This window comes from Cnephaeus nilssonii, assembly GCF_951640355.1.
Source record: "Cnephaeus nilssonii genome assembly, chromosome: 8".
Lineage (NCBI taxonomy): Eukaryota > Metazoa > Chordata > Mammalia > Chiroptera > Vespertilionidae > Cnephaeus > Cnephaeus nilssonii.
The window spans coordinates 12578734-12603925 of NC_137079.1; the positions used below are offsets into that span (position 1 = coordinate 12578734).

Here is a 25192-nt window from a genome sequence, read left to right on the forward strand (position 1 = left end):
AATCTGAAAAGCATTTAATACCTGACATATAGAGAACAACCATTATAACCCTTTGCACATTTGTTAGAAGCCCCAAAGGTTAAAATAACAAAATGGCAAAAAAAAATCCCCAAAGGGTCGATTACAAATGAATTTCAGGAAACCGCTGCCACCACGATTTTCAGGTGTCTTCCCAATGCCCATACCATCATTTCTCAGTGATTTTGTTCGTAACTTACATGCACAGCAAGCAGACCCTCCTTGTAAGTCCATGCATGCGCACAAAACGTTCAAGTCCAACATGGAAGGAGCCTATGTTTGGAAAGCTTACCAGAAATGACCCCTGCAGTCAGTGTGGCAGCAACTGGTGACTGCCTCTTACTCAGTTTGGCAAGAAATCTAAAGAGTAAGCCATCCCGGGCCATGGCAAACAGAATTCGGGGTAAAGGAAACATAGAGCCCAGAAGACTAGAACAGAAAAATTCATAATCCATGTGAGTTATGACAAGCATTTTTCTAGACAGGTAGATACAAGTACAGACTGGACACGCTAAAGTGCAGAACCAACCATGGCCAAAAAAAATTCAATACAGGAAACATTTGCAAACAAGTTATTGATCTTCATGTGAATCAAAACAGAAAACCACCTAAGTTTCCATACTTTTTCAGAATCCTTGATGAAAATAGACACACACACCCCCGTTTCTTAATAAAAGTTAACTCTCTCTCACCTGCCACTGCACCCGATGATAAAGTAGCAATTATTGGTGTCTTCGTTTTGGAATTGATTTGAGCTAGACATTTGAAAAGCAACCCATCCTCCGCCATAGCATAGATTACACGAGGCATTGGGAAAATGCATCCAAGAAGACTGAATAAAAAGCAAACACATGCAGTATGCAAACATGTTCATGCACGATTACACCCCAGATCTCCAATTAAGCAATTGTATAAAACGCAGCACACAGCTCTGATTATGAAGTCTTGTTATCCTTAAAATTATGATTGGGCATTCAAAAATATTGCCAATGTTTACCACTGTGCACTTATTATTCTGTTGCAGAGATCTGCACAGCACAATGATCAGACTAACAACAATGCAAGTAATTTGTGCATGCCCATAATTATTACTGAATTAAAACTAAAAATTAAGACGTAACAAGAAAAACAAAGCAATCATATCATTAAGCCATTTTTAATGGCAATAACTCAGGAAATAAAATTCCTAAATTGACATGTCTTTTTAAAAGAGATTAAGTAACTTGATTCATAGAATAGCCCCTTTATTTAATAATTATATATTTTTAATATTTATATTACCATTATTTTTCTCCATATAGCCTGATCTTTGATCAAATTAGTAATAATTCCCAGCATCACAAGATAATCAAGATTTAAAAAATCAACTCACTGTAAAATTACTACATAGATATAGCCATGATTAAAAGTTTAAGAAAACTTTAGATACTTCAGAAAAACCTGTATGTTTACTGGCAGTACCATTCCATATATGGCTTAGTGGTGAAAAAGAACCATTTAAGAGAAAATGAGTAAGATGTTTTATTTTTAAAAATCCATCTTCTTTATTTTTAATAAAGCTGGGTTGAAGTTGGCCACAGTGAATTTGGGTCCGTCTCTTCTAAGTCTGGTTGGCAAGATATCATCACAGTTCAGATTTTTGAAACTATTTGAAACTATTCAGAATAAACCTTATTGTTAGCAGATGGCTAAGAAACCAATGGGAGTAATTTCTAATTGCTACTTCACATTATCTTGAATAGAAAATAAAATAGATTTGAGAAAAAAAAAAAGGCTAGGCTGATAAATTATATGAAATATTTCTTAATCCAATATCAGACTTTAATTATTTTTACTTTAAAAAATGAGTAATCAGGCAGAGATCAATTTTCTTTTTGTAAGAATGCTCTACTACACAGCACAGTATAATACTAGAATTAAATATCTTATGATCACAATTGAAAATATGAGTAGTCAGGAAACCTGGGAAATGAATTCTGAAGTGTTAAAACAAGCAGCTACTGAAAATGCAAACACTTGAGATTCAACTACCCTTTCGTTTTCAGATAGATGTTATACAAATTTCCACCATGAATTTGAGAAGGGTCATTTCTTTCTCCAGACCAAGTTCACTTTCATCAGTGCTAAGTGGAAATGTCTCAGTGTTTCCCAATAAAAAGCACATTACATTTAACAATGCCACAGCATATGGCTTCCATGCCCATAGACTTGAGGTTACTTTAAAAGACAATGTCAAGTCTGTACCTAGGGTTTCAATTGTCTGGGCCAGCATGGAAACATACTAGTATAAGCATCCTAAAGTTTGATAATACACACATATATGAATACGTGTGACACATATGTATATGCATGTGGATGCCTGTCCCCATGCTGTATTGTATTTCTGCTGAAGCTCGGACCATCATTATCTTGAGAAACTGACTCTAGACTGATGGAGTTAAAAGACTTTATCACTTAAGATAAAGATAGAAATTCCAGGCATACTATTCAGAGAATACATAACTGCATAATATGTTCCTGAAATCAGGATCATTTTAAAAGCACACAAAAGGAATTCTTAAACAGGGACTACACTTTGCAGAAACCCAAACAGCCCTGCCCCGGAGGCAATGCAATGTACCTTGCTGACAATGCGCAGAGGGAGCCCGCAGCCACGACGTATTTGGCAGGACCCCATCCGACGTACTCAAATGCTACAGGAAGGGGGCTCTTTTCATCGAGGAGGTAGTACGGCATCATAAGTGTTAAAGCGGCAGAGACCCCAAAATAGGCCATAAAGCAAACAAGCAGAGAAGTCACAATTCCGATAGGAATAGCTTTCTGAGGATTCCGGACCTCTTCACCTAAGGAAACATAAAAGGTTCGAGTGCTGAATAAAACATGAATAGGTAAGCCAAGCATTTTCCTCCTCCTCCATGGTCATTCTGCTCTGCTTTTGGCCCTTCTGTGTTCTTAGCTTGATCCACCTAGTCTACACGAAATTCTCTCTCCTCTTGAGGGTACTCGGCTATCACAAAAAATCCAATTCCAGATAGACAAAACAGGGTATACCAGCACTATTAAATGGTTAGTGGTAGGAAGGCAGTCTTAATTCATTTTGAAAACGATTCACCCACAGAGATTAAATGCCTGTCATGCCATTCTGTAGGCCCTTAAATATGAAGGCTTCAGATAAACTTCTACCCAATTCAACTACTTTATATTGAACTCTAGTTTCAATAGAAAATAGTATACTTTGGGTCCTTCTAATAAGACTTGGCATTTGAAGCATCCAACACACGATAGATTATAAACCATGCAAAAAATATGAACCCAGAGTAGACACTTGGAGAGTGATTCTGGCATGATGATTTCCTTGTATAAGATTAAGAGGAAAGAATTATCACAATATATTGTCCTAATAGAGAAGAGATCATTTAAGAGTGTGATTATCATTGGTTACTCATTGTGATAGCATGTCCAGATAGAAGGTTGAGGATAGTGTGTGTGTGTGTGTGTGTGTGTGTGTGTGTGTGTGTGTGTATCTTAGGTAACCTTCATAACATCTGAGGGGTAGGTACCACTCTCCCAATTTCACCAACCTGGACACCAAGGCTCAGGTTGTTTCATACAGTTCCTTTTTGTCATATACAGCAGGTGTCACAACTGGGTCTGGAACCCAGTCTAAATCCCATTCTCTTTCCTGGACTCTCTGCTGCCACCCACAGGTACTCATGTGGTACAAAGAGACCCTCTCCCTTCTACCTGGAGCCAGGACTCTGCTCTTACCAGTTGTTGCAATGCAGTCAAATCCCACAAAGGCATAAAAGCAGGTTGCAGCCCCGGCCAACGTTCCTGCAATGCCGTACGGCATGAAGCCACCGGCCCCATAGAGACTTGTTCCATTTTCAGAAGGTGGCTCTCTAAGGGAGAGAACATAGGTCAGAAAGTCATTTTCATAGGACACTGCTTCTGGTGATGTGACTGAATCAACATCCTCAGGAGGCTGTGTGCTCATCAGCTCTGAAGCTGATACACTAAGAGCAAATCCTGATTCTCTCTGACTCTGTCCTAGAGAACACAGTGTTACCCCAACAACAGCATCCTCTCAGGGGTACCAACACTGATCTTGGTCAGAGGCTGACTGACAGCAGGAGCCGAGGCCCAGACCCCCTCTGAATGGAACTCAGAGCCAGGCAGGATCTTGAGAGCAGAGATTCCATCTGGGGACCCTGATCTGAAAGAAAATCAGGACACTTCCTCTTCTCACGGACAGTTGGGCAGCAGTGAAAACTTTACTACAAAGGCATCTGAAAAGGTGAAATAGAATTCTCTCGGCTTGATTAACAATACTAAAGTTGAACATGTCCTTGCATGTTAAAAACTTTTAAAACCAGAGGATACAATTTTTTGCTTCATCAGAGTGCCTATTAATAACTCATGTAAAGAAACGCAGGTAGATAAACCTCACTCCATATAGTCGATATTTTTGTAATCTTATTTTACATGCACAAATGAGAATTATGATTAAATAAACCTTAGGATAAAACCTTTTCTAAACTATTATTTATTTAATTTCTGAGACCATCTAGTTTAAAGTGAAATGCAAGGACAAGTCTGCTTATGCAACTAAAAACATTCTCCAAAAAAAAACCAAGGCCTGAAATTCACTACAAGGCTGGGAAAATGCAATGAAACCAAATGGTGGTCCCAACAGGCGAACTAAAGGATGAAGGATGAATGACTCAAAAATACTCCTTGTTATGTAGAGGTAGCAAACCTTTGGGAGAAAATAAAAGCATTCTTCCAATGGTTAGAGTCTCCCTTTTTCCTTCCCCTACACCTGGAGCAGAGCGTGAGAACCAGTAGCTGCAGCAGCTCAATGGTGAGCACACCTATGCATTCATGTCTGAGGGGTAGGTACCATTCAGGGAGGGGGAGGGGGGCAGTGAGCAGGAGGAAGAGTCTTGGAATAGAACAGACCCTCAGAAAGGTCTCCAGAGCAAAAAGTCTGAGAACCATTGTTCTAGAAAAAAGGTAATATAAATAAGACACAAGTGAGTAAATAAAAAAAAAATAAAAAAACAACACCCAAGAAAAAGAGAACAGGAGGAGGAAAAAATCCAAATATTTTACCTGGCAGTTGCTGATATATTCTTGAGAAATTCTTCACTAATCTTCCAGTTTGCCACGTTTCCTTTCACAAACCCAGCAATCATAACAAAGAGAAGGACCAGGATGTTGACAGCTGTGAAGATTTTGTTCACCCAAGCAGACTCTTTTACCCCGAAAGATAGAAGACCTATGGAAAAAGAAAGGGTGTTTTAAGTCTGACCTAAACTTTAGGAAAGGCAATGGCTTTTTGAGGCAGTTTCAGGCTTTAGGATGTTATTTCGCCAGCATTCACATATTTAAGTCCTATTCGTCCCTTTCTGTTGTGAGTTCTTACTCACTGGCCTAATTGAGACACAGTATCTCTGAATTCAACCAACCAGAAGGCAGATGTGCTCACAGCTACGAGACACCACACCAGCCTAGAAACAGACAAATCCCATCACCTTGGCTATTACTACCCATGGGTAGCTAGAGGTAAAGTAACTTCGTTTTCATGAAATGCTGTTCTAAAGCCATTCCAAGGTTAATTAAGCTGCAAAATTTTGAAGGTAAAAGCTCAATCATATGTCTGCCTCATATTTACTACATACATAAACAAAAACAATTCTTTAATTGTCATGCCAAAAAGATAGTTAGGTCGATTCTCATCTTTACAGTTTTATTTCATATTCTGATTGTAAAAGTAATCAATTTCCTATCCAAGTAATTTGAAGACACAGACAACATATAAAGGAAATAAAATCAAGATTAATCTCCTGTCTAGAATTTTGCGCGCGCACACACACACACACATCTCAATGTCAACAAATTCATTAAAAAAATATTTTCATTGATTTCAGAGAGGAAGGGAGAGGGAGAGAGAGATAGAAACATCAATTATGAGAGAGAATCATTGATTGGCTGCCTCCTGCACACCCCACACTGGGGATCGAGCCTACAACCCAGGCATTTGCCCTTGACTGGAATCAAACCTGGGACCCTTCAGTTCACAGGCCGATGCCCTACCCACTGAGCCAAATTGGCTTGGGCAACAAATACATTTCTAATGGCCATATACTCTCCCTCTACATGGAGACACTACACTTTTATCTCTTATTTAGAGACAACCAGGCCACTTTAGTTTTTTACTACTATAAACAGTATGGACATAAATATCTTTCTACACTTTCTAATTATTTCTTGACAATAATTTTCTAAAATTTAATATTGTATCAAGGCCATGTACTTTTATACAAGGCTTTTGGTTCATATTATCAAAATATTCTCCATAATGTTTGGCCCACTTTAAATTGCCCTTTTTTTTCTGTTAGGCCAGTGGTCGGCAAACCACGGCTCATGAGCCACATGCGGCTCTTTGGCCCCTTGAGTGTGGCTCTTCCACAAAATACCACGTACGGGCGCACACATACAGTGCGATTGAAACTTTGTGGCCCATGCGCAGAAGTCGGTTTTCGGCTCTCAAAAGAAATTTCAGTCGTTGTACTGTTGATATTTGGCTCTGTTGACTAATGAGTTTGCTGACCACTGTGTTAGGCTATTCTTGTTCATACTGATTTATAAGATGTATTTATATAACAATAATGTTCTAACCTCTCTGTCTATCATGTATTACCTCGTTTTCCCCAGTTTATCATTTTCTTTTAATATTAATGTTTTAGAATATAAAGTTTTCCTTTATAGTTTCTACCTTTAGATTTTCCCTACTATTAATCCCCCAAACATTCACCTTTGTGTTCTTTTTATGATTATATTTATATCTTTAATCCACCTTATATAGATATGAATAAGTATAATCAAATAAAATTTATTTTTCATTTTTGAGGAAATTATTGAGATGAAAGGACTATTAGGCCCTATGTTTACTTGCTTCTTTCTCATCTACACACCCCTGACCTCATAAGCACAACTCTACAAGTAGAGATGAGAGAAGCCAAATTTCATTCCTCTTCCTTTATAATTCCCAGAATGTTTACTAATGTAACTACATTAACAACATGAAGGAAAATTGTATAGTCAGTAGAACTATGACTCTAACTCCCTGTTGCTCAGGAACCACTATACACCTAGGAAATACACACTATGCTCTATGCCACTATACACACTGCAAAGTAGCAAAGCCACTGTCATGCCCTAGGAAAGCTTCCCAATACCCCACGTGCCCTCTCTATTCTGAGATCCCCATCTACAGCCAGTAGATTAGAGAGCAATAAATATCTCATCCAAATACTGCATACACTTCCCTTGGGCCCTTAAGAAATAACAGCTTCAGTTGCCAAGATATTTGGTATTACACTCCGAATAAAGATTTGTAATAGGAGGTTTTGATCTTCAAAGATACTAAGAACAATGTTAGCTTGTAAGCTTAGCCTCTATTTAAAGTAGAGACACGAAGGTCAGGAACTCAACAAAAAACGCAAGCCAAGGCCTGAGTCTTGCTGTGGAATTTAGTGATCCGAACTGTGTCATAGCGACACGCTTCCCATTGTTTAGAGATTACAGCTGAATACTTTAAGTTCATTGAAACCATCCCTAAATAAAATATGATCTAACTAATTTCATGTTAGCTAGGCTGTTTAGAAACCAAAACAAAATCTATCACCTGTTGAAAAACAAGTAATGTGATTTTTCTTGATATTAGAGCAAAATGCCAAATATTATAGATCTATTGTTTTTGTTCATGCCCCTAACCCTATCCCTTTACAAAACATTTTATTAACAACCAACTTTTAAAGGGTAAAGCTATCTTAAAGAGTATATAACTTTACAAGTAAACATTCATTATAGAATGTTTGCAACCAAGGAAGGACAGAGTTAGAGATAAGGTTGGCTAGGAAAACAAGGGGCGGATTAGCAGTGTAGGTTAAGTAGGAAGTGGAAAAAAAGGTGGACTTTATTCTTAGTGCAATCCTTGATGGGTTTTAGCAGGAATGCAGGTAGGGATTACAATCAAAATAGAAAATGTTCAAATAGTTAAAAACAGATAAATATAAGGGGACAGCAGGGATTAACTACGCCTACAATACAAAACCGCCTTCCGTCTAAGTGCTTACTAGGTACCAAGCAGGAAGCCTGTACAAGAGAGACACTGATACCTATGGATGAGCAAACTGAATCATGGGAAAATGAAGTCACTCAATGTTCGGAAGACCCTAGGTGGTAGAGTAGGAGAAACCTGGCTTCTCGGACCCTATTCCCTTGTGCCTTTCTAAACCACTATGCTACAGTGCTGGTGAAAACAAAAAGAATCCTACTACCAAGTACGTTTGCCTATCTGATGTCTACACCAAAAAATAACAGGAAAAGAACAAAAAAATCAAAACAAACAAACAAAAAACACCCCCCAAAGAAAGAACCCACCAGATGCCTGCAATATACAGATAATGGCATGATTGAAAAGACGGAGTTTCTTTCAGAAATAGTATGCTTGTAAATATCCTCAATTGTATATAACAAGATGAAATAATGCCAAATACTATACATTCTTCCTTACTGAGATTTCACTGCCATTTCTGCAACTCTCCAATGAGTGTTATAAGTTTGATGGGCCTCCAGCTATTATTTAGTGTATTCCAAGTGCCATGAAGATGAAAGTGCTATTTCTACCCCTCGACACAATTCAGACGTCTCTCGGAAGCATGCCTATCACCTAAGGTAAAATGGGATGCTAGCCAGGCCCACGGATCTCCAATGACGATCTAAGTGTAGAAATAAGCTGCCTGGTCTTGGGAACACAGGCCCCAATTTCAGAGGTAATCTTTTTCCCTGGGACAATGAGTCTGGCTCACTATAGGGAGGAGTGTCACTAGTTTTCTTACCTGATAGAAGCAATATGAGGAAGACAGCAAAGAAGTCCGGATACTCTGCAAGGCCGGTATAATTGATATTGAAGTACGTCCTGAAAAACTGGCCAATCTGTTTGTTCAGAAGTTCATCAAAGGTGCCACTCCAAGCTCTTGCAACACTCGACGTACCTTCCCAAAACACAAGGACATTCAGAGAATACACGGTCACTGGGCAAAAATTAACATGACATCAACTGCTACTCTATTCTAGGAGACACATGGGTTAGTTCAGACTGACCTGGCCATTTTCATCCCACATACAATTATTTCATAATAGTACAATTATAACCTAGTAATCAAATGCTCCACTCCATCACCTGTGGAATCAGGTACCTTTATTTGCATTAAAGAGCTATATTTTTGAAAAGAGGTTTATAAATCCACTAAGCGGCGTATTCAGAGATGAGGCAGAATCGCCCAGCTGTGCAGTGAGGAGGAGAGACTCTATAGAGATGAGAAAAAGAAGGCACCCGGGGATCATGTGATTCTCACACTCAAGACCATGGTCATTAACCCAATCAGATCTACAAGGCCTCGGACTCGGGAGAGCTATGCTACCACTCCACACAATTAGACGGGTTTTTGGAAACCTACCTATCACATAGGACAAAATGAGGTTCCAGCCGGTGATGAAGGCCCACAGCTCTCCAACGGTAACGTACGTGTACAGATACGCGGACCCCGTCTTGGGAACACGGGCCCCAAATTCAGCGTAGCAGAGGCCGGCCATCACCGAAGCCAGGGCGGCGATGAGGAAGGAAAGGACGATGCTGGGGCCTGAATCCGACTTGGCCACCTCCCCGGCCAGGACGTAAACCCCAGCACCGAGGGTGCTTCCAACCCCCAGGGCAATGAGGTCCATGGTGGATAAGCAACGGCTTAATTTGGAATCTTCTAGGCCGTCCATGACGACGATTTTTCTCCGGATCAGACATCGGGCAAAAGAGAGCGCTGCTCTGCAGGGGATCATGGTGAAAAGGTCAACCTGAGGGAGAGAGAGGAGGGAGAGAGATGGGGGAGGACGTTAGAGGCTGGTCTGGAATCATCATCCCTCCAATCCGAGGCCCAGCTTCTCAGCTCAGTTATGGCACCTGGATTTTTGTTTTCGTTGACTTTTTTTTAATTTTTTTTATTGATTAAGGTATCACATATTTGTCCTCAACCCCCCATTCCCACCCCAAACCCCTCCCCACGCATGCCCCCACCCCCCTGTTGTCCATGACCACTGGTTAGGCTTATATGCATGCACACAAGTCCTTTGGTTGATCTCTCCCTCTTACCCACATCCTCCCCTACCTTCCCTCGGAGGTTTGACAGTCTGATCAATGCTTCCCTGTCTCCGGGTCTGTTTTTGTTCATCAGTTTATGTTGTTCATTATTTCCCCTATTGACTTGTTGTTAGAGGTGTGGCCAGAGCCATCAGGAGGGCTTCATGAGCCAAAGCGGTGAATTTCTTAAGAGTTCACTCAGACATGCCCTTTTATAAGGGGCTGAGACAATGGCTTATTTGGGGTGCAAAGGAATAGAAGCCCGGAGTGATTAAAAAAGATTTGTCATTTTTGTTGCCACAATTTTTAAACATATGCTGATAAATCTATTTTCCGTAAGATGGTTAACTGGTCTTCACTACAAGGAAGGGGGTGAATGACCTCATCTTTTTGGTTCTCCCTTTCTTTTTTTTTTCTTCAGTCATTCATTCAACTCATGTTTTGTAGGTGTTACTATCCACCAGGAATTGTGCTAAGAGTAAGTGTAGAATGGGTGGTACATAGATATAGTCTCCAGCTTTAGGGGACTTGCATGGGAAAGGCAGGGAAATTCACCATCATTATGTATTCTACAGCTTTAGCAAATATGTGTTTTCATGATATGAACATGCATTTCAAATACGTGTTTTAGCTTCTCTGTTTTCATTTCATTCTGTTCCATTTTGTTTTTTATGTGGAGTCATTTGAACGTTTTAGAAGAAAAAAAATTTCCTCCAAAATATGCTTGGATTTTTCTAAAACTGCTATCCTACTATGCTTTAAGTATGAATTTGTAGTGAAATATACATTCTTATTTGTCGTTACTTGAGATTTCTAAATAAATATACTAACCCAAAGTCCATATCAAGTTTTATGTGTTCTTTTGAAATGCAATGAATAAAGTAGATAGCAAGTCTCATTCCGCAATCCACCCCATCTCCACCCCAAACAGGCCCAAAAAACCTAGCACTGAGAAAAATATTATTAGGTTATAAAACCAAGTATGGATTTGGGTAAGAAAAAAAATGCACCTATTACAGCAAAAAGGCTACTAGTAAAGCAAACTATACCCAAATATTAACATTAGTGATCCTTGGGTGGTGGGCTAAGTTTCACTCCTGTGTATTTCATATAATATTCATCATATTCCTAATGTGTATTTCTAATTCATCTCCAATGAATATGTGCAATTTATGTGCAAAAGAAGTATAGAAGTCAAAAAGCTCTACGTGGCCTTGTCTACAGAGACATATAACTCAGCAGACTAGGAAATAACTAAGGAATAGGGAATATAATAGTATATGCATCTTATTGGTGCATAAAATCAACTGTATTTATTTTTGGAAGTTCAAATTCAAGTTTGCCACTTGTACTGAACTAGAGGTTGAATGCCATCCCCTTCAATCTCATGACATTCATTATCAATAACCTTAACTCATGAGGAATCTTCTCCAAAGAACTTAAGAGGTTTTTTTATCCTAGAAAATAAACCTTTAAACAGTTCTCAACCTTAATCTCTGTTTAAAACAACTCTATTATTAAAAATTATTTATTTAAAAATAATAAATACAATAAGATAAACTTTCTATACTAAATCTAAATGACTAGTTGCTCATAAGAGATGTTTGTCTGGGATATGAATAATCCAATTTCACAATAAACCTAGTAGATAAAGCTAACTAGCTAAACATTATTCACATATCATTGTAAACACAAGTCCTTGATATTGAAAGAAGCTCAAAGAATACAGAGAAAAATCCTAAAGAAAAACAAAAATGAGTGAAAAGTTCCTTACAGTAACAATAAAGTTTGCACATCAGTATCTTCCACACATCCTGACAGAATGCCAAGTATGGCACTTCACAAATACTTGGTGGAGAATTTGGAAATACAGATGAATGCCATCTCCAATTTTGTCAATATTCTGGCTTCCAAAGTCAAAGGGTATCAATACTTCTATAAATCAAATGTGTATCAATTTCTATAACTAACCCTTGACAAGCTATTTCTAATACATATAGAAGATGAGGTAGGAAAGTGTACTGCTTAAAAAAGAATCAAGAAGTCAAAAGCACTGCCCAGCCAGCATGGTTCAGTGGTTGAGCATCAACCTATGAACCAGGAGGTCACAGTTCGATTCTTGGTCAGGGCACATGCCCAGGTTGTGAGCTCAATCCCCAGTACAGGGCGTGCAGAAGGCAGCCAATCAATGATTCTCTCTCATCATTGATGTTTCTATCTCTCTTCCTCTCCCTTTCTCTCTGAACTCAATATATATATATATATATATATATATATATATATATATATATATATATATATATATATATATATATATTTTAAAGTAAAACACTGAAGTTAAATAGAGGTCAACTGAGGTGTGTGTGGGGTGGGTGGGGGGGTGAAGCTGTGGAGAACTGAAGGTATTACTAAATGCTGATCTTCTCTAACATTTAAATGTTTTTATTCAAGATTTAGGAACAACTACCAATTTTTAAAAAGCTAAAAATATTTACTGAATTTTGTAATGATTTAAGATCATGTGAAAGCGGGACCTGCCATATACAACTTTAGGAAACAGCTGATATACAAAATGAGGGATACATGTTTGTCTTTAGATAAAACACAGTTGATAAAGCACTTAACCTCAGTTTTTAGGAAAAGACACAAATTCTATAACGTTGACTATTTAAGGAAAGAATCTGGAAGAAGGGACAATTAAAAAAATTTGGAGTGCGATAGGATTGTAAGTTTTCTTTTTTTAAAATCCTTTTTTTCTGATACTATTGTCGTACTGTTCTTTGTGAAATTTCTTTTATCCCCCCTCCCCTTCTACACACACAAAATAAACAGTGTAAAAAATGAAAGGGAATAAGCAAGCCAACCAATAAATAAACCTTTGAAAATATAAAAAATAGTGAAAACTTTTATTGTCAACAGTTACCCAAAATGAATCCGTTACCGTCATCTCATCAATATAAAAGTGAATTTAATTCACTCTACATTCCACAGAAAGCAGAGCTGTTCTTTACAGAACTGGACCCTTTAATCAGATAGGATCTGATTGCTGGAAAGTATTTTGGGCCGTTTTCCATGTTGCCCTCAGAAAATAAGATAAAGCTGTGTTCACTAAGCTTCCATTAGCTTTTAAGTAACAGGAAAGCATACGTCAAGAACTCTTCTTAGAACTGACAGGTTACGCAGCGCTCTCTGCAAACACTCTCAGCTATGCACAGCTGATAAAATACTGATTGCAAAAGCCCGGGCACAATATCAATTTGGTAGAAATATAATGGGATGGGAGAAACGCAATGTAAAACATCCTGGGTCAATGTGATGTGTCATTGTTAGCCAAACATTTGTTAAGTCCTAGCAGGTGTAACGGACACTGTTTAGTCAATAAAGAAAAATGAATCCTGTGCTTTTTTGCTTTTGTGGAGACGGACTGATCGATGAGTGTACGATGGCAACAGAAGAATGAAAAAACAGGGTATTTGGGTTGAATCTGAGTGATACAATTTGACATTTACATATTTTAAAAGTTGAATGACTCTTCCTTTAAAACGTTTTAAAAAGATATGCTCCTTGTGTGAAAGGGTGATGACATCATTCTCACTTCTACCAGGTTCTTTCCTTGCTGAAGAGAATTCCACTCACACTTAGCCTTTGACTCAGGTCTGCACCCTCTGCCCGTGCACTGCCTCATCAACAACACACCGTGTGGGGAGAAGACACAGGGGTTTTAAAGACGGTTCTATTGGCCTGGAGAGTCCAGACTGTTTTGCCAAGGGCTCTGTCAGCTACTGCTCCTGGGACCAAGGACGGGTATTTAATAGGAAACCTACAGGCATGCAGAGGTCTCCGTAACATTCAGACCCACGGCCTTACCCTTAGAACGTAAAACTCGAATCAACATTCCTATGAGGTCACCAGGGACTGGTGATCCCGGAAACAAATGTGTACCTTTCTTCAACAAACAATTATTTTACTTATTGCTAAGACAGTGGCCTCTCTATTGAGGAGAAAAATCTGCAAATATTCAGCCTAGATCTGGACATGTAATTAGCCAAGGGCAGGCCGGAGGGATCTGTAATAGGCTCTGAGGCGCAAACATCTCCGAATGATTCTAAGGAGCCTGATGATACAAGGCGCGTCTTCCACATCCCCCCTCACGCCCCCCAACCCCCATAAGTAAACAGTTTCAAGAAACCTAACTCCTTGCTGGAGCCCCTTTTAATTCTTGCCCCATAGCTCAATTCCTTCCTCAGCACCTCCTTCTCAACCTTCTTCAATCCAGGCTGTAAATGTGACAGCACAGAATTGCAGGTCAAGTAAACCCCTGGCCCTGGTGATATGACAACATCACAGAGCAGACTTCCTTTCCGCTGACCACAGGAATCTTTCCAAATCTGCAAATTGCAGTCACACGTCAGTCCTGGATTTTTACTCTGGCTCAGGAGTCTGACGAGGCACTTAGTGGCATAGAAATGAATCTTTCCTCTCCTCCCCTAAGTCAGGCTGAACTTTCAAACTTAATTCTCCGTCTCAGTATCACAGGTCCTGTCAACAAATCTTACAGGAGAAAGAGCTGTGGCAAGCCGGTGGCGCAGGCAGGCGCCCCAGCAAATCCTCAACAAATTAGCTCTTCCTAATTATAACCAAACTAGAGGCCCGGTGCACGAATTCGTGCACGGGTGGGGTCCCTCTGGGTGGCTTGCAGGGATCGGGCGGAAACCTGCAGTCCAACACCACCTGCAGCTCCTACCTGCTGCTCCTCCCATCCTGGCCCCTCTGTGCCTGCTGCGGGCTCATGCCCAATCAGTCCCGATCGCCATGAGCCCTGCGTCTGGCCCTCCCAAGGGGAGTGGCCAGTGGGATAGGGCTGAAACTGACTTTTTATTTATTTTTTTAAATAAATAAATGGGAAATGGTGACGTAACTGTGAAACGACATACGTTGAGTCTAATGTAACACGAGGACTGTCGGTAAAGGCAGCTTCAAAATGGGTATCTATTTAGTTTCAGGAAAGGCAAAAACAAGGGCATAGGTATACCTAGCTGTCTCATTCAAATAGACGCAGAATAATAAAAAAAATTGTCCAACTTTTTGTTGTTAGGGTTGGAGAGGAGCAGAAGTTAAAAAAAAAAAAAAAGTGCAGGAAAGAAACCGAGCCCTCAGCACCTCTGTGACGGGAGTCTCTGGCCAGTCAGCACCCGGTTTCCCCGGCAAGGATCCTGGTGGTACGCTTCGACATCAGGCAGCGGCCTGACCCATTAGGTCTTAGCAATCTTTGGTTAATAAACCACCCCACATGCCAGAGGGTACACTCTGTCCCTCACCCCAACCAGCTACCAAAGGAAGTGTCCTCTGCGAGTCCCTGTCACCCCGTAAAGACGTGGCATCCCAAACATCAGGAGGTACCCTTTCTAAAGACTCCACACCCGTCACTACGTAAATGCTATCCTGTTGAGATGACTAACGTTTGTTGAGCGTTTCTCACGCGTTGGGGGCTGGGGAGAGCTAGAGATAAGTAGGGGTTAGCTGGGCTTCTAGAATATAATCCAAATGGCCAGAAAACAGTCACATCGGGCATGTTTTTATGCCACGGGATAGTCTAGATGAGTGGGCTCCCTAGACCACTGAAGTTTAAGTCGCGGTATCTCTGATTGTTGTGGATCAAATCTTGCCACAGTTCAGGGGTCCTGCTGTGGTCACAGGTGTGGGAACTGCTCATCTTACAAGAAAGTGATTCACTCGGTATTACTTCTCAAGAAACTGCCTAAAAAGACAAACATAACTTTTAAAAAACAAGCAAAAAAACATTCCCTATCGCCTTCATTCTAATTTTAATTCACCAGCATACAAATTAGAGCCAACTCAAGGGCACCCATCAAATCCCCTGTTGAATTATAGCCAATCCTCAGGAAGTTTTTTTTTTCTTTTTAAACTTATTTCTGGATTAGTAGCTGGATTCCAAATTAAAAATGCTACAAGTATGTTCATGGACGAGGAGGCATGTTACAGTCCAAGAAAGCTCTTTTTGTCCAAGAGCAAAGAATTGAGAAATACTTTCGAACATTGGTTTCCTCTAATCATGCGTTTTCCTTTAGAGCCGAAGTACCGCCTCAATTTACCACCTCACACCCCTCCTCAAAGGAACCTGGTTTCATTCACCGTTAAGATGAAACCACTCCTGTTTCAATGCTAGGCAAAATTCCTCCGTCAAACTGTGGCGGGGAAGGAATTCGACAAGAATTCACATTCACTCTTAGTCCAAGTTTAAGAAGTTTAGATGGATCACATACTGAGTGTACTTATGTTTTATGGTTAGGCAGAAAAGACATTTCTATAAAAGACTATATTTTCCATTTTGAAAAGCACGTTCTGATGTGTTACTTCTTAAAACGCAGAAACAATGTGTCGCCAGAGCTTGCATCATTAGCATCTTGGCAGTTTGTGGAAACACTGCCATTGGCTGAGAGAGATTTGGAAGTTCCTGTGGGCGTCCGGCGAGTCTGCATAAAACATTTCTATGGTGCGCTCAGAGAAAGCAACGAAAACAGTGCCCATTCTTCACCTCCACCTTTCAGAGCCACGAAAAGTTAGGTGTAGGCGATGCGAACTAAGAATTTTAAAAATCAAAATAACTTGAAATGACGAGGACCCTAAAACCGAGGTCTGACATTCTTGTCCCATGTGTGTTCTATTTTTGTAATATTTTTAGAAAAATTAGGAAAAATTCTGATCTCCGACCTTTAAAGTTGGAGAAATTGTCGTTAGGGCGTATCAATTACTATCAATTACTTAATGAATTGTCGATTTCTCTAAAAGATCAAGCTTTAGAAATTTTGAAAAGGAAAAGTGAAATGGTCTAAATGCAATCTCTAGACAAAATTTCCAGGGAGCGGGGCGGTGGGAGGGGGAATACAGGCAAAACAAGTACAACTAGGCCATCCCCTATAATATGCTGCAGGGAAGGGAAGGGAAGAGGAAGGGGAGGGGGAAGGGGAGGGGGAAGGGGAGGGGGAGGGGGAAGGGGAGGGGGAAGGGGAGGGGCAAGGGGAAGGGGAAGGGGAGGGGGAAGGGGAAGGGGAGGGGGAAGGGGAAGGGGAGGGGGAAGGGGAAGATTAGGGTACTACAGGGATGCATGAGAGGGGCACCTGCTCAGACTGGGGCCTGCGGTTGGGGCAGCAGAGAGGTCATCCTGGGCAGAGCCAAAATTGATCGGAGCCCTTACCCATTCTTTCATTCCAGAATTCATTTTTAAAAAGGCTGTATGGCCCTAGCTGGTTTGACTTAGTGGATGGAGCGTCGGCCTGTGGACTGAAGGATCCCAGGTTCAATTCCAGTCAAGGGCACATGCCCCGGTTGCAGGCTCAGTCCCTAGTGTGGGGCGATCAGCAGGAGGCAGCTGATCAATGATTCTCTCTCCTCACTGATGTTTCTATGTCTCTCTCCCATCTCCCTTCCCCTCTAAAATCAATAAAATATATATTTAAAATAAATAAATAAAAAGGCTGAATGCTGCTTAACTAGTCTTCACAGCAAAGAATATATAAGAAAACCAACTGATTTTTTCTAATAACTAAATATCATTACTCTTTAAGACTCACTTTGAAATTCTGACAGTTTATATAATCAGCCACTTCTTAAAATCAGTTGCTTAAAAGTCCAACTTTTTCTCTTTCTTACTTTATTTGGGGGGAAAAATCCTTTCTTGGAAAAAGATCCTGATTTTTTTTACTAATTTAATAACATCTGAGGTTCTTTCCCTTTTTTTTAAAACAGCGACAAATCATTAAAATAATCACATGTATCTGCAAAATCTTAATTAGAAGTTCTTGGAAACAACTATTTTCATTTTTAATTTTGAGTAGTAACAGCTAAGTTACTATACAATTTAAAATTCAAACTATTTCATACTTTTCTAAAAGCCCTACTTGGTAATCATTGATCAATAAGACATTTCTAAACAAATAATGTGTAAAGAGTGGTCTCTACAAGGAATACAATTTATAAAAATGAAAAGTATGGAGGGTTGCAAGAAATTCCTTAAGTAGAAAGTTAAAATATATATGTGTGTGTGTTTGTATATATATATATATATATATATATATATATCCACACACATTTATCTACTACTCAGTTTCTCAAACTTCTTTTTAAAAACACTTATCTTTAATCTTTGTTACGCAGAAATAAAACAATAACTTGCCTCTAAAACCTTTATAATGTTCTGTGCTACAAGATGGCTATAAAACAAGAATGTCACAGAAGAAAGATAAACTCCCTTCATCCTCACACTCCGGCTACTGCTTCTCCGAGAGCCGTTTCATCTGACCTTGGGAGTAGTCAGCGCTCAGACCGCAGAGAGAAATGCGGTCTCCTGGGCTGTGACCCCAGCTGGTCCAGGAAACAGCACTACTTCCCACCCCTCACTTGAAGCGATGCCTGGGGCAGGAAGCAAGCATTTGAATCCAGGCTGTGCAGCGATTGGTAAATGAATTCTTTTGGCCTAACGGTTTAGTGTCCTTGATTTTACATCATGCTTGTGAATGTTTACAGACATCAGCATACTCCCAAATACCAGAATTATGGAACACGCAGAATGAGTTGAGTTTTGGATCTTTTTACTTACACGGGGATCCAATCCGCCTCCTGCCAACGTCAACCAACTCGAACACCGCCTGATTTCAGAACCGCCCCCTCTGGCCTCTGGCCTCAGCCTCCCTTCCTCGCCTTCTGCTTTGCTGTTATCCGCATGAATACCGCAGTCCAATGATCCACCTACTTCCCCTACAACACGCGCCTTCTCGAACCCACGCGAGGGACAGGGTCTGTGGAGCTGGTGTTGCCTGGCTCCCGGGCCTTCTGAGCTCCTGCGAGGACAGCAGGAAGGGACTTTCTTGCCTTCTCTGTCAATTCCTGATTCCTCTGACTCCGAGAAGAAAAACACACACACACCACCCACTCAGACACAGCAAAGCCAAGAAGCCGGGCTGAGTAATGTAATGAAGGTCGGAAGGAAGGAAAGCCTGCAGCCCAGGACCCACCTGGCCCCGAGGAGGCAGAGGGGAAAGGGGGCGGGTTTTGCGAAGTGCTGGTGTGGAATATGAACTGGATCTCCTTCAAGAGATACAAGGAAACGCTGAAATCCTTTTTATTATTATTTTAAAATTATTTTTAACATAATATTAAAAAAATTTTTTTATTGATTTCAGAGAGGAAGGGAGAGGGAGATAGAAACATCAATGATGAGAGAGAATCATTGATCAGCTGCCTCCTGCATGCTCCTTGCTGGGGATGGAACCCACAACCCCAGCATGTGCCCTTGACTGGAATCAAACCGCAGGCTGACGCTCTCCAGGCTTCCTCAAACTACGGCCTGCGGGCCACATGCGGGTGTTTTTGCCGTTTTTTTTTTTTTACTTCAAAATAAGATAATGTGCAGTGTGCATAGGAATTTGTTCATAGTTTTTTTTAAACTAGAGTCCGGCCCTCCAACGGTCTGAGGGACAGTGAACTGGCCCCCTGTTTAAAAAGTTTGAGGACCCCTGCCACTGAGCCAAACTAGCTAGGGCTTGAAATCCTTTTTAAATATACTCCTGGCAGCTGGCCGGTTTTCTGGGTCTCGAGGCACGTGGGGAGGATGAACACTCTCCCATACACTGTGTCTCCGGCTTCCCCGCCCCCCTTGAAGGTAAAACTGCTCAGTTGGTGTAAGACAGAATGCACACATTTGCATACCACCACTTCTAAGTAGGATTTATTTGGCTTAAGGTAAATGACTGGCAACTGATCCGTGGAAACAAGGTGGACAGAACCAGGCCGGCAAGGGCGGCTGGAAGGACATCGGGGGGAAGAAAAGAGACAGTTGTACCGACTTCCTGCCAATACCGCGGCCTCAGAAGAGCACGTGCCTGGCTGTGATGCTGCGAAGATGTTTTAGTTGCGATGTCACTGACATCCAATATTGCATCACAGAGACTTTTCAGTGAATTCCATCATTTAATAACCCCCCAGTGACACTCCATGTTAAAGCCTTTGGAATGCTCTTAATGTTTGATAATAAAGGGCATGTTAATGCATTTTAGAAATCTTAACACCATACATGAAACCCTGGTGGGCACACCTCGTGGGGGACCTTGGAGGACGTTCCCCACCCCGCCTTCACTGCAGAATTCCTTTCTTCTCTGATAGGTGGCCGTCCCCATGGGCAAAGGCAGGCCGCATTCTCAAGGCATCCTCTACGCTCGTGTAGCCCCCACGGCCACAAGCCCGAAGCCCCCCTATAACTCCTGCCCAAAGTCCCCCTATAACTCCTGCCCGAAGCCCCCCTATAACTCCTGCCCAAAGCCCCCCTATAACTCCTGCCCACTGGCCTCATTCTACCCTAAGAGCAAAGGCAGAAAAGTCCTCATTCAAATAGCTACCATCCCACGACTTCTTCTCTCTCCAACAAATACATTAATTCAAAGCTTGAGAAGCACATTTTGAAAAACCCTAACTTTAAATGACACTCCCAACAAGCCAAAGCATTTCAGATGTGGTCACTCAAACACAGAGTCTAATTTGCTTATTTTCTTCCTCCAATTCTGTATACTCCTATTTATTCTGTTTGCCTTTTAAAAAATATATTTTTATTGATTTTAGAGAGGAAGGGGAGAGAGAGAGAGAGAGAGAGAGAGAGAGAGAGAGAGAGAGAGAGAGAGAAACATCAACGATGAAAGAAAATCTTTGATTGGCTGCCTCCTGCACACCCCCTGGGGATGGAGCCCACAATGAAGGCATGTGCCCTTGACAGGAACAGAACCCTTCAGTCCGCAGGCCGATGCTCTGTCCACGGAGCCAGACCGACTAGGGCTGTGTTATTTTTAAAGACGCCACAATCCACCTCAGCACCGCGCACAGAGCTCAGCTGGCCGGCCCCTGGCTCTCCTCCGCCCAACTTCTGCCTCCTGCTCACGCCCTCCAGCTACACCGTTTCCTCTGAACTTGCTCTGAACTCAGCCTCTTACTGCCTCCAGGCTCTCTGCATAGTGGCTCCTTCTTCCTGGAAAGTTACCCCTCCTCCTTGCCTAGAGAGCTCCCAGCATCCTCCGGGCCTCCCTGCCACTTGTTCCCACAGCACTCCGCTTTCTTTTTCATAGTCTAGAGAGCTTGTCTGTTTAATCCTCTATGGCACTTTTTCCTTTAACAGGATCAGAGTCAAATGCCTTGGATGAACATGTTTCGGATGAACTGGCCTCCTGTAAAAGATATGTGGAAGCGCCTATCAGTAACCAGGTTCCTGGTTTGGTTATCAAATGAAGAGGAGGTGATTAGGGTGAGCCCTAATCCCCTAGGACTGACTGGTGTCCTTAGGAGACCAGGAAAAGGCCACGGTGAAGACAGACACACGGGGAGAATGCCGGGTGACGTCAGAGCAGACGGTGGAGGGATGCAGCTGCAAGCCAAGGACACCAAAGCTCCATGGCCACCACCAGAAGCTCCAATGGCCCCGGAGGGATTCTCGGCCAGGGTTTCAGAGGGAGGCTGGCCCTGCTGGCCCCGGATCCTAGACTTCAGGTTTCCAGAACTGTGGGTCAGTATGTATTTTTATTCTAAGCCACCCAGTCTGTGGTACTTTTTCATGGCAACCCTAGGAAACAAATACACTCCTTTAGGCTAACAGCTTCTTGGAAGCAAGGTCTGTATTTTACTCATTTGTTGCATTTTCAATGTACCCAGAGTGATTAAAATATACATAGGAGTGAAGTAAACGTTTGGTCAGTGAATGGATGGATCATCCTTAGTTTATACTTCACTAAAACACCCAGGTGTCTTTTTTTTTCTCCTAAAGATGTTTACATACACTGGTCTTCTTGATTCCATTTTGTTTCGCTGATTATTTTGAAACCTAAATCCAGAATTTTAAGCTTCACATGACTGGTATTTGGGATTATGTGTAATTACGAGTCCATCAACCAGTCAATGTATTCAGCACCCTACCTATCCTTATGTCATTGTCAATGTAATAAGCATGTCTTCTATCTCAATCCCAGTAAATAAACGATAAACATGCTTACACATCACAGGGCCAAGGACAGAGTACCATGGCAGGCCACCAAGACCGTCTCTCCAAGCTGGTATCGACCCATTAATCAACACTCTGGGCATATCATGCAACCAACGGGAAACCCACATTTCTCTCCAACTTGTCCCAAGGTTATCCTAACACATGCTGTTAAATGCTTTGCCAGAACCCTCACACGTTATGTTTAATCTTCCCAAATCTACCAATCTAATAACCATGGAAAAAGATGGAGTGGAGTTTGCTAGGCATAGCTTGTTCTTGCTGAACTCATGCCTTTTGGGAATCGGTCACTTCTTTTCCAACGACAATCCCATGGCTAGTGTTTGGCTGGTGAACCGTGTCCAGCTACCTGATCAGCGGTTTCTGTGATCTCCATCGGCCTCCTTCCTTCCTTCTGCTGTCTGTACCTCAGGGCACCTCCAGGACTACCTCCAGGACTACCTCCAGGGTGGTTACTCCAGACTCAGATCTACAACTTAATGTTGTGAGACAGAATTCATCCGGGCCTGAGACTGTGAACTAGTGTAAAGCAGCTTCAGTTCTCTCACCAATTGGTGCTTCAGGTCCCCTTTCTGTTGTGTGTTGTGTCCCCTGGTGAGACAGCCACCTTCTAGTAATGACAAAAGCAAACTAGGGAGTTAGCCGCTCTGCCTTCCCTCGGCTACCTGTGGTTATCACACTGGGTTCCCCCTTTTCTTTCTCCTCCCTGACTACGTTTCATAAAGATTCAACTCAAACATCCCTTTACTATTTTTCACAGATGTGTACCATTTACTTTCCTCTCCCATCTTTTAAGTCTGAGCACCTCCAATGAACTCCCGTGGTAGCCACGAGTTGTCGTATCTGCCCATCTTGTTCCTCACACGGAGCAGTCCACTAGGATTTTGACTGCATTTGTCTTTACTTCTTTCCCAATGGCATGGTTACATGTAGTCCATGGAGTTAGATCTGTATTTTCTGGAAGCATTTAGAAGTCTGCTTTTTAAAAATCAAGGGTACACAGACTGAGTCTGCCAGCTGGTCAGTGCAGAACATTCTAGGGTATAAGCAGATGATTTCCTTGTTACCAAGAGACAAACATCCTATGAATATTACCAAAAGGTATAACTTGTGCAAATTCTTTGAGCCCCCTAAACTCTCATTACCCAGCCTCCGTGTTGCATTCATCTTACATCAACAAAGATCACATTTGTTTAACAGTCTTTCACAGGAGGGTTTCAACACCCCCCTGCGGGAACATCCTTGTTTGCAGGCAGCAAAACAGCGTTTCATCATCTGTGGCTCTGGCACCATGGACTTGGGCATGACCTCGGAGCATGAGCTCACAATCACTAACGAAGCACGCACAACTCTACCGTGGTAACTGGAAGGAAAATAGCTCATTGTCCCCTTAAAAGCCCCTCCTTCCAGATTCAACCTGTGCCTCCATCAGGACTTGCCACTCCTCCAGTGCTCACCTCTGAACCCGCAGCTGTGTTGTGTCCTTTTATAGGACATCTCTTTAAAAAAATGTTTTTATTGATTTTAGAGAGAGAGGAAGAGAGAGGGAGAGAAACATCCACGAGAGAGAGAAATATCCATGAGAGAGAGAAACATCAATCAGAGAGAAAAACATCCATCCGTGGCCTCCTACACACTCCTTACTAGGGATTGAGCCCACAATCCAGGCATGTGCCCCCTGACGGGGAACCAAACCAGCGACCCCTCAGTGCACGGGAGGATGCTCAAGCAACTAAGCCACACTGGCCAGGCCAAGGACATCTTTCTGGGAGTGTAAAGATAATTTATTGAGGAATCAGGAGAAAATGCAACAAATACTAATTCCAGCTATGATTTGGGACCACCTTCTTGTTTCATAGTCTAGAGATTGTTTATTTGATTTTTTTGTGTGTGAAGATATCTAAACATTTTCTTTTTCTTCAAAGAAATACTTACAACTGAAATATCCTTTCTATTGCGGCAGATCAAGAGCTCAGCACCTATACGATACCCAGGGAAAGGTATTATTCTACTTAAAAAGTCAAGGCAAACTTCTCTGGCGGGCTGAAAGCACACGTTTAATAACACAAATGTAGCAAAATTACAGGGAAAACATGTGGGGAATGGCTCCATTGTAGATTACCACTTTATCTGGACACAGGAAGAGAGTCTAGATCTGAGTCGTCCTTGACTGTTGCCTGATCAATCATTTCTGGTAATTTCTCCACCTCTAAAAGTCAAAGTGCATCAGAATGCACACCAGAGCACAGAGAACAAATGCCATGTGCCAAGAACTTGTTCCCAACGGCATACTGTGGCTCTGTCTTCTCCCCTGCTACCAACAAGCTAGCAAAAACATCAGCCTTAGATGTGAAAGTCACACTCTGCATATAAATACCTCAGCCAATTATTTTGCTCATTCCTGAGATTGGTAAATTAAAGAGGAGAGGAGAATAAACGGCTTTTCGTTTGCCCCTTTACAATGGCAATGACAACAAACAATTATTCTCATCTTCCTGGCATCACAAAGAAATAAACACCTTTAAAAAGCTCTAATGAGAGTCAGGTGTGATAACATGACCACCCACATTCATTGGATCCTAGAGTTGGTGGTAACAACAGACTCCGGTGTGGAAAGGGCGTGGGGTCTTAGAGGCAGGCAGAGTTTACCCCTCGGCCCCCCTTTCTCACTGCTGACATGAAGGTGTTCTCATAAGGTTGTTACGAAGGTCAAAGGGGAAAATGGATGTGAAGTGCCCACTACAGAGCAGGCCCTCAGTGGATGGCCGTGGCTGTTAATCCATTACTAGAACTCGCGCAAACACATCCTTCCAGATCCACCCTGTGCCTCCCTCAGGACGGACACTCCTGCAGTGCTCACCTCTCCGTGTGTAACATTCATGACTTGGAACACCAAACATAATCCATGTATAGAA

General features: G+C 41.7%; 1 protein-coding gene across 2 annotated transcripts in view; it reads right to left on the bottom strand.

The window, feature by feature from the left end:
- Positions 1-18969, bottom strand: part of SLC7A2 (solute carrier family 7 member 2) — a 30600-nt gene extending 11631 nt beyond the window's left edge. Inside the window, exons 1-7 of one of the 2 annotated variants that reach the window (XM_079778659.1) lie at positions 18840-18969; positions 9549-9939; positions 8928-9083; positions 5134-5299; positions 3787-3920; positions 2639-2861; positions 311-447 (exon numbers count right to left, since the gene is read on the bottom strand). In XM_079778659.1, coding sequence (XP_079634785.1) covers positions 311-447; positions 2639-2861; positions 3787-3920; positions 5134-5299; positions 8928-9083; positions 9549-9924 — 1192 coding nt within the window. In that variant the 5' untranslated portion in view covers positions 9925-9939; positions 18840-18969. Of the gene's footprint in view, positions 1-310; positions 448-710; positions 851-2638; positions 2862-3786; positions 3921-5133; positions 5300-8927; positions 9084-9548; positions 9940-18839 lie in introns of both variants that reach the window. The other variant, XM_079778658.1, reaches the window with a different exon arrangement.
- Between the last annotated feature and the right edge of the window lie 6223 nt (positions 18970-25192).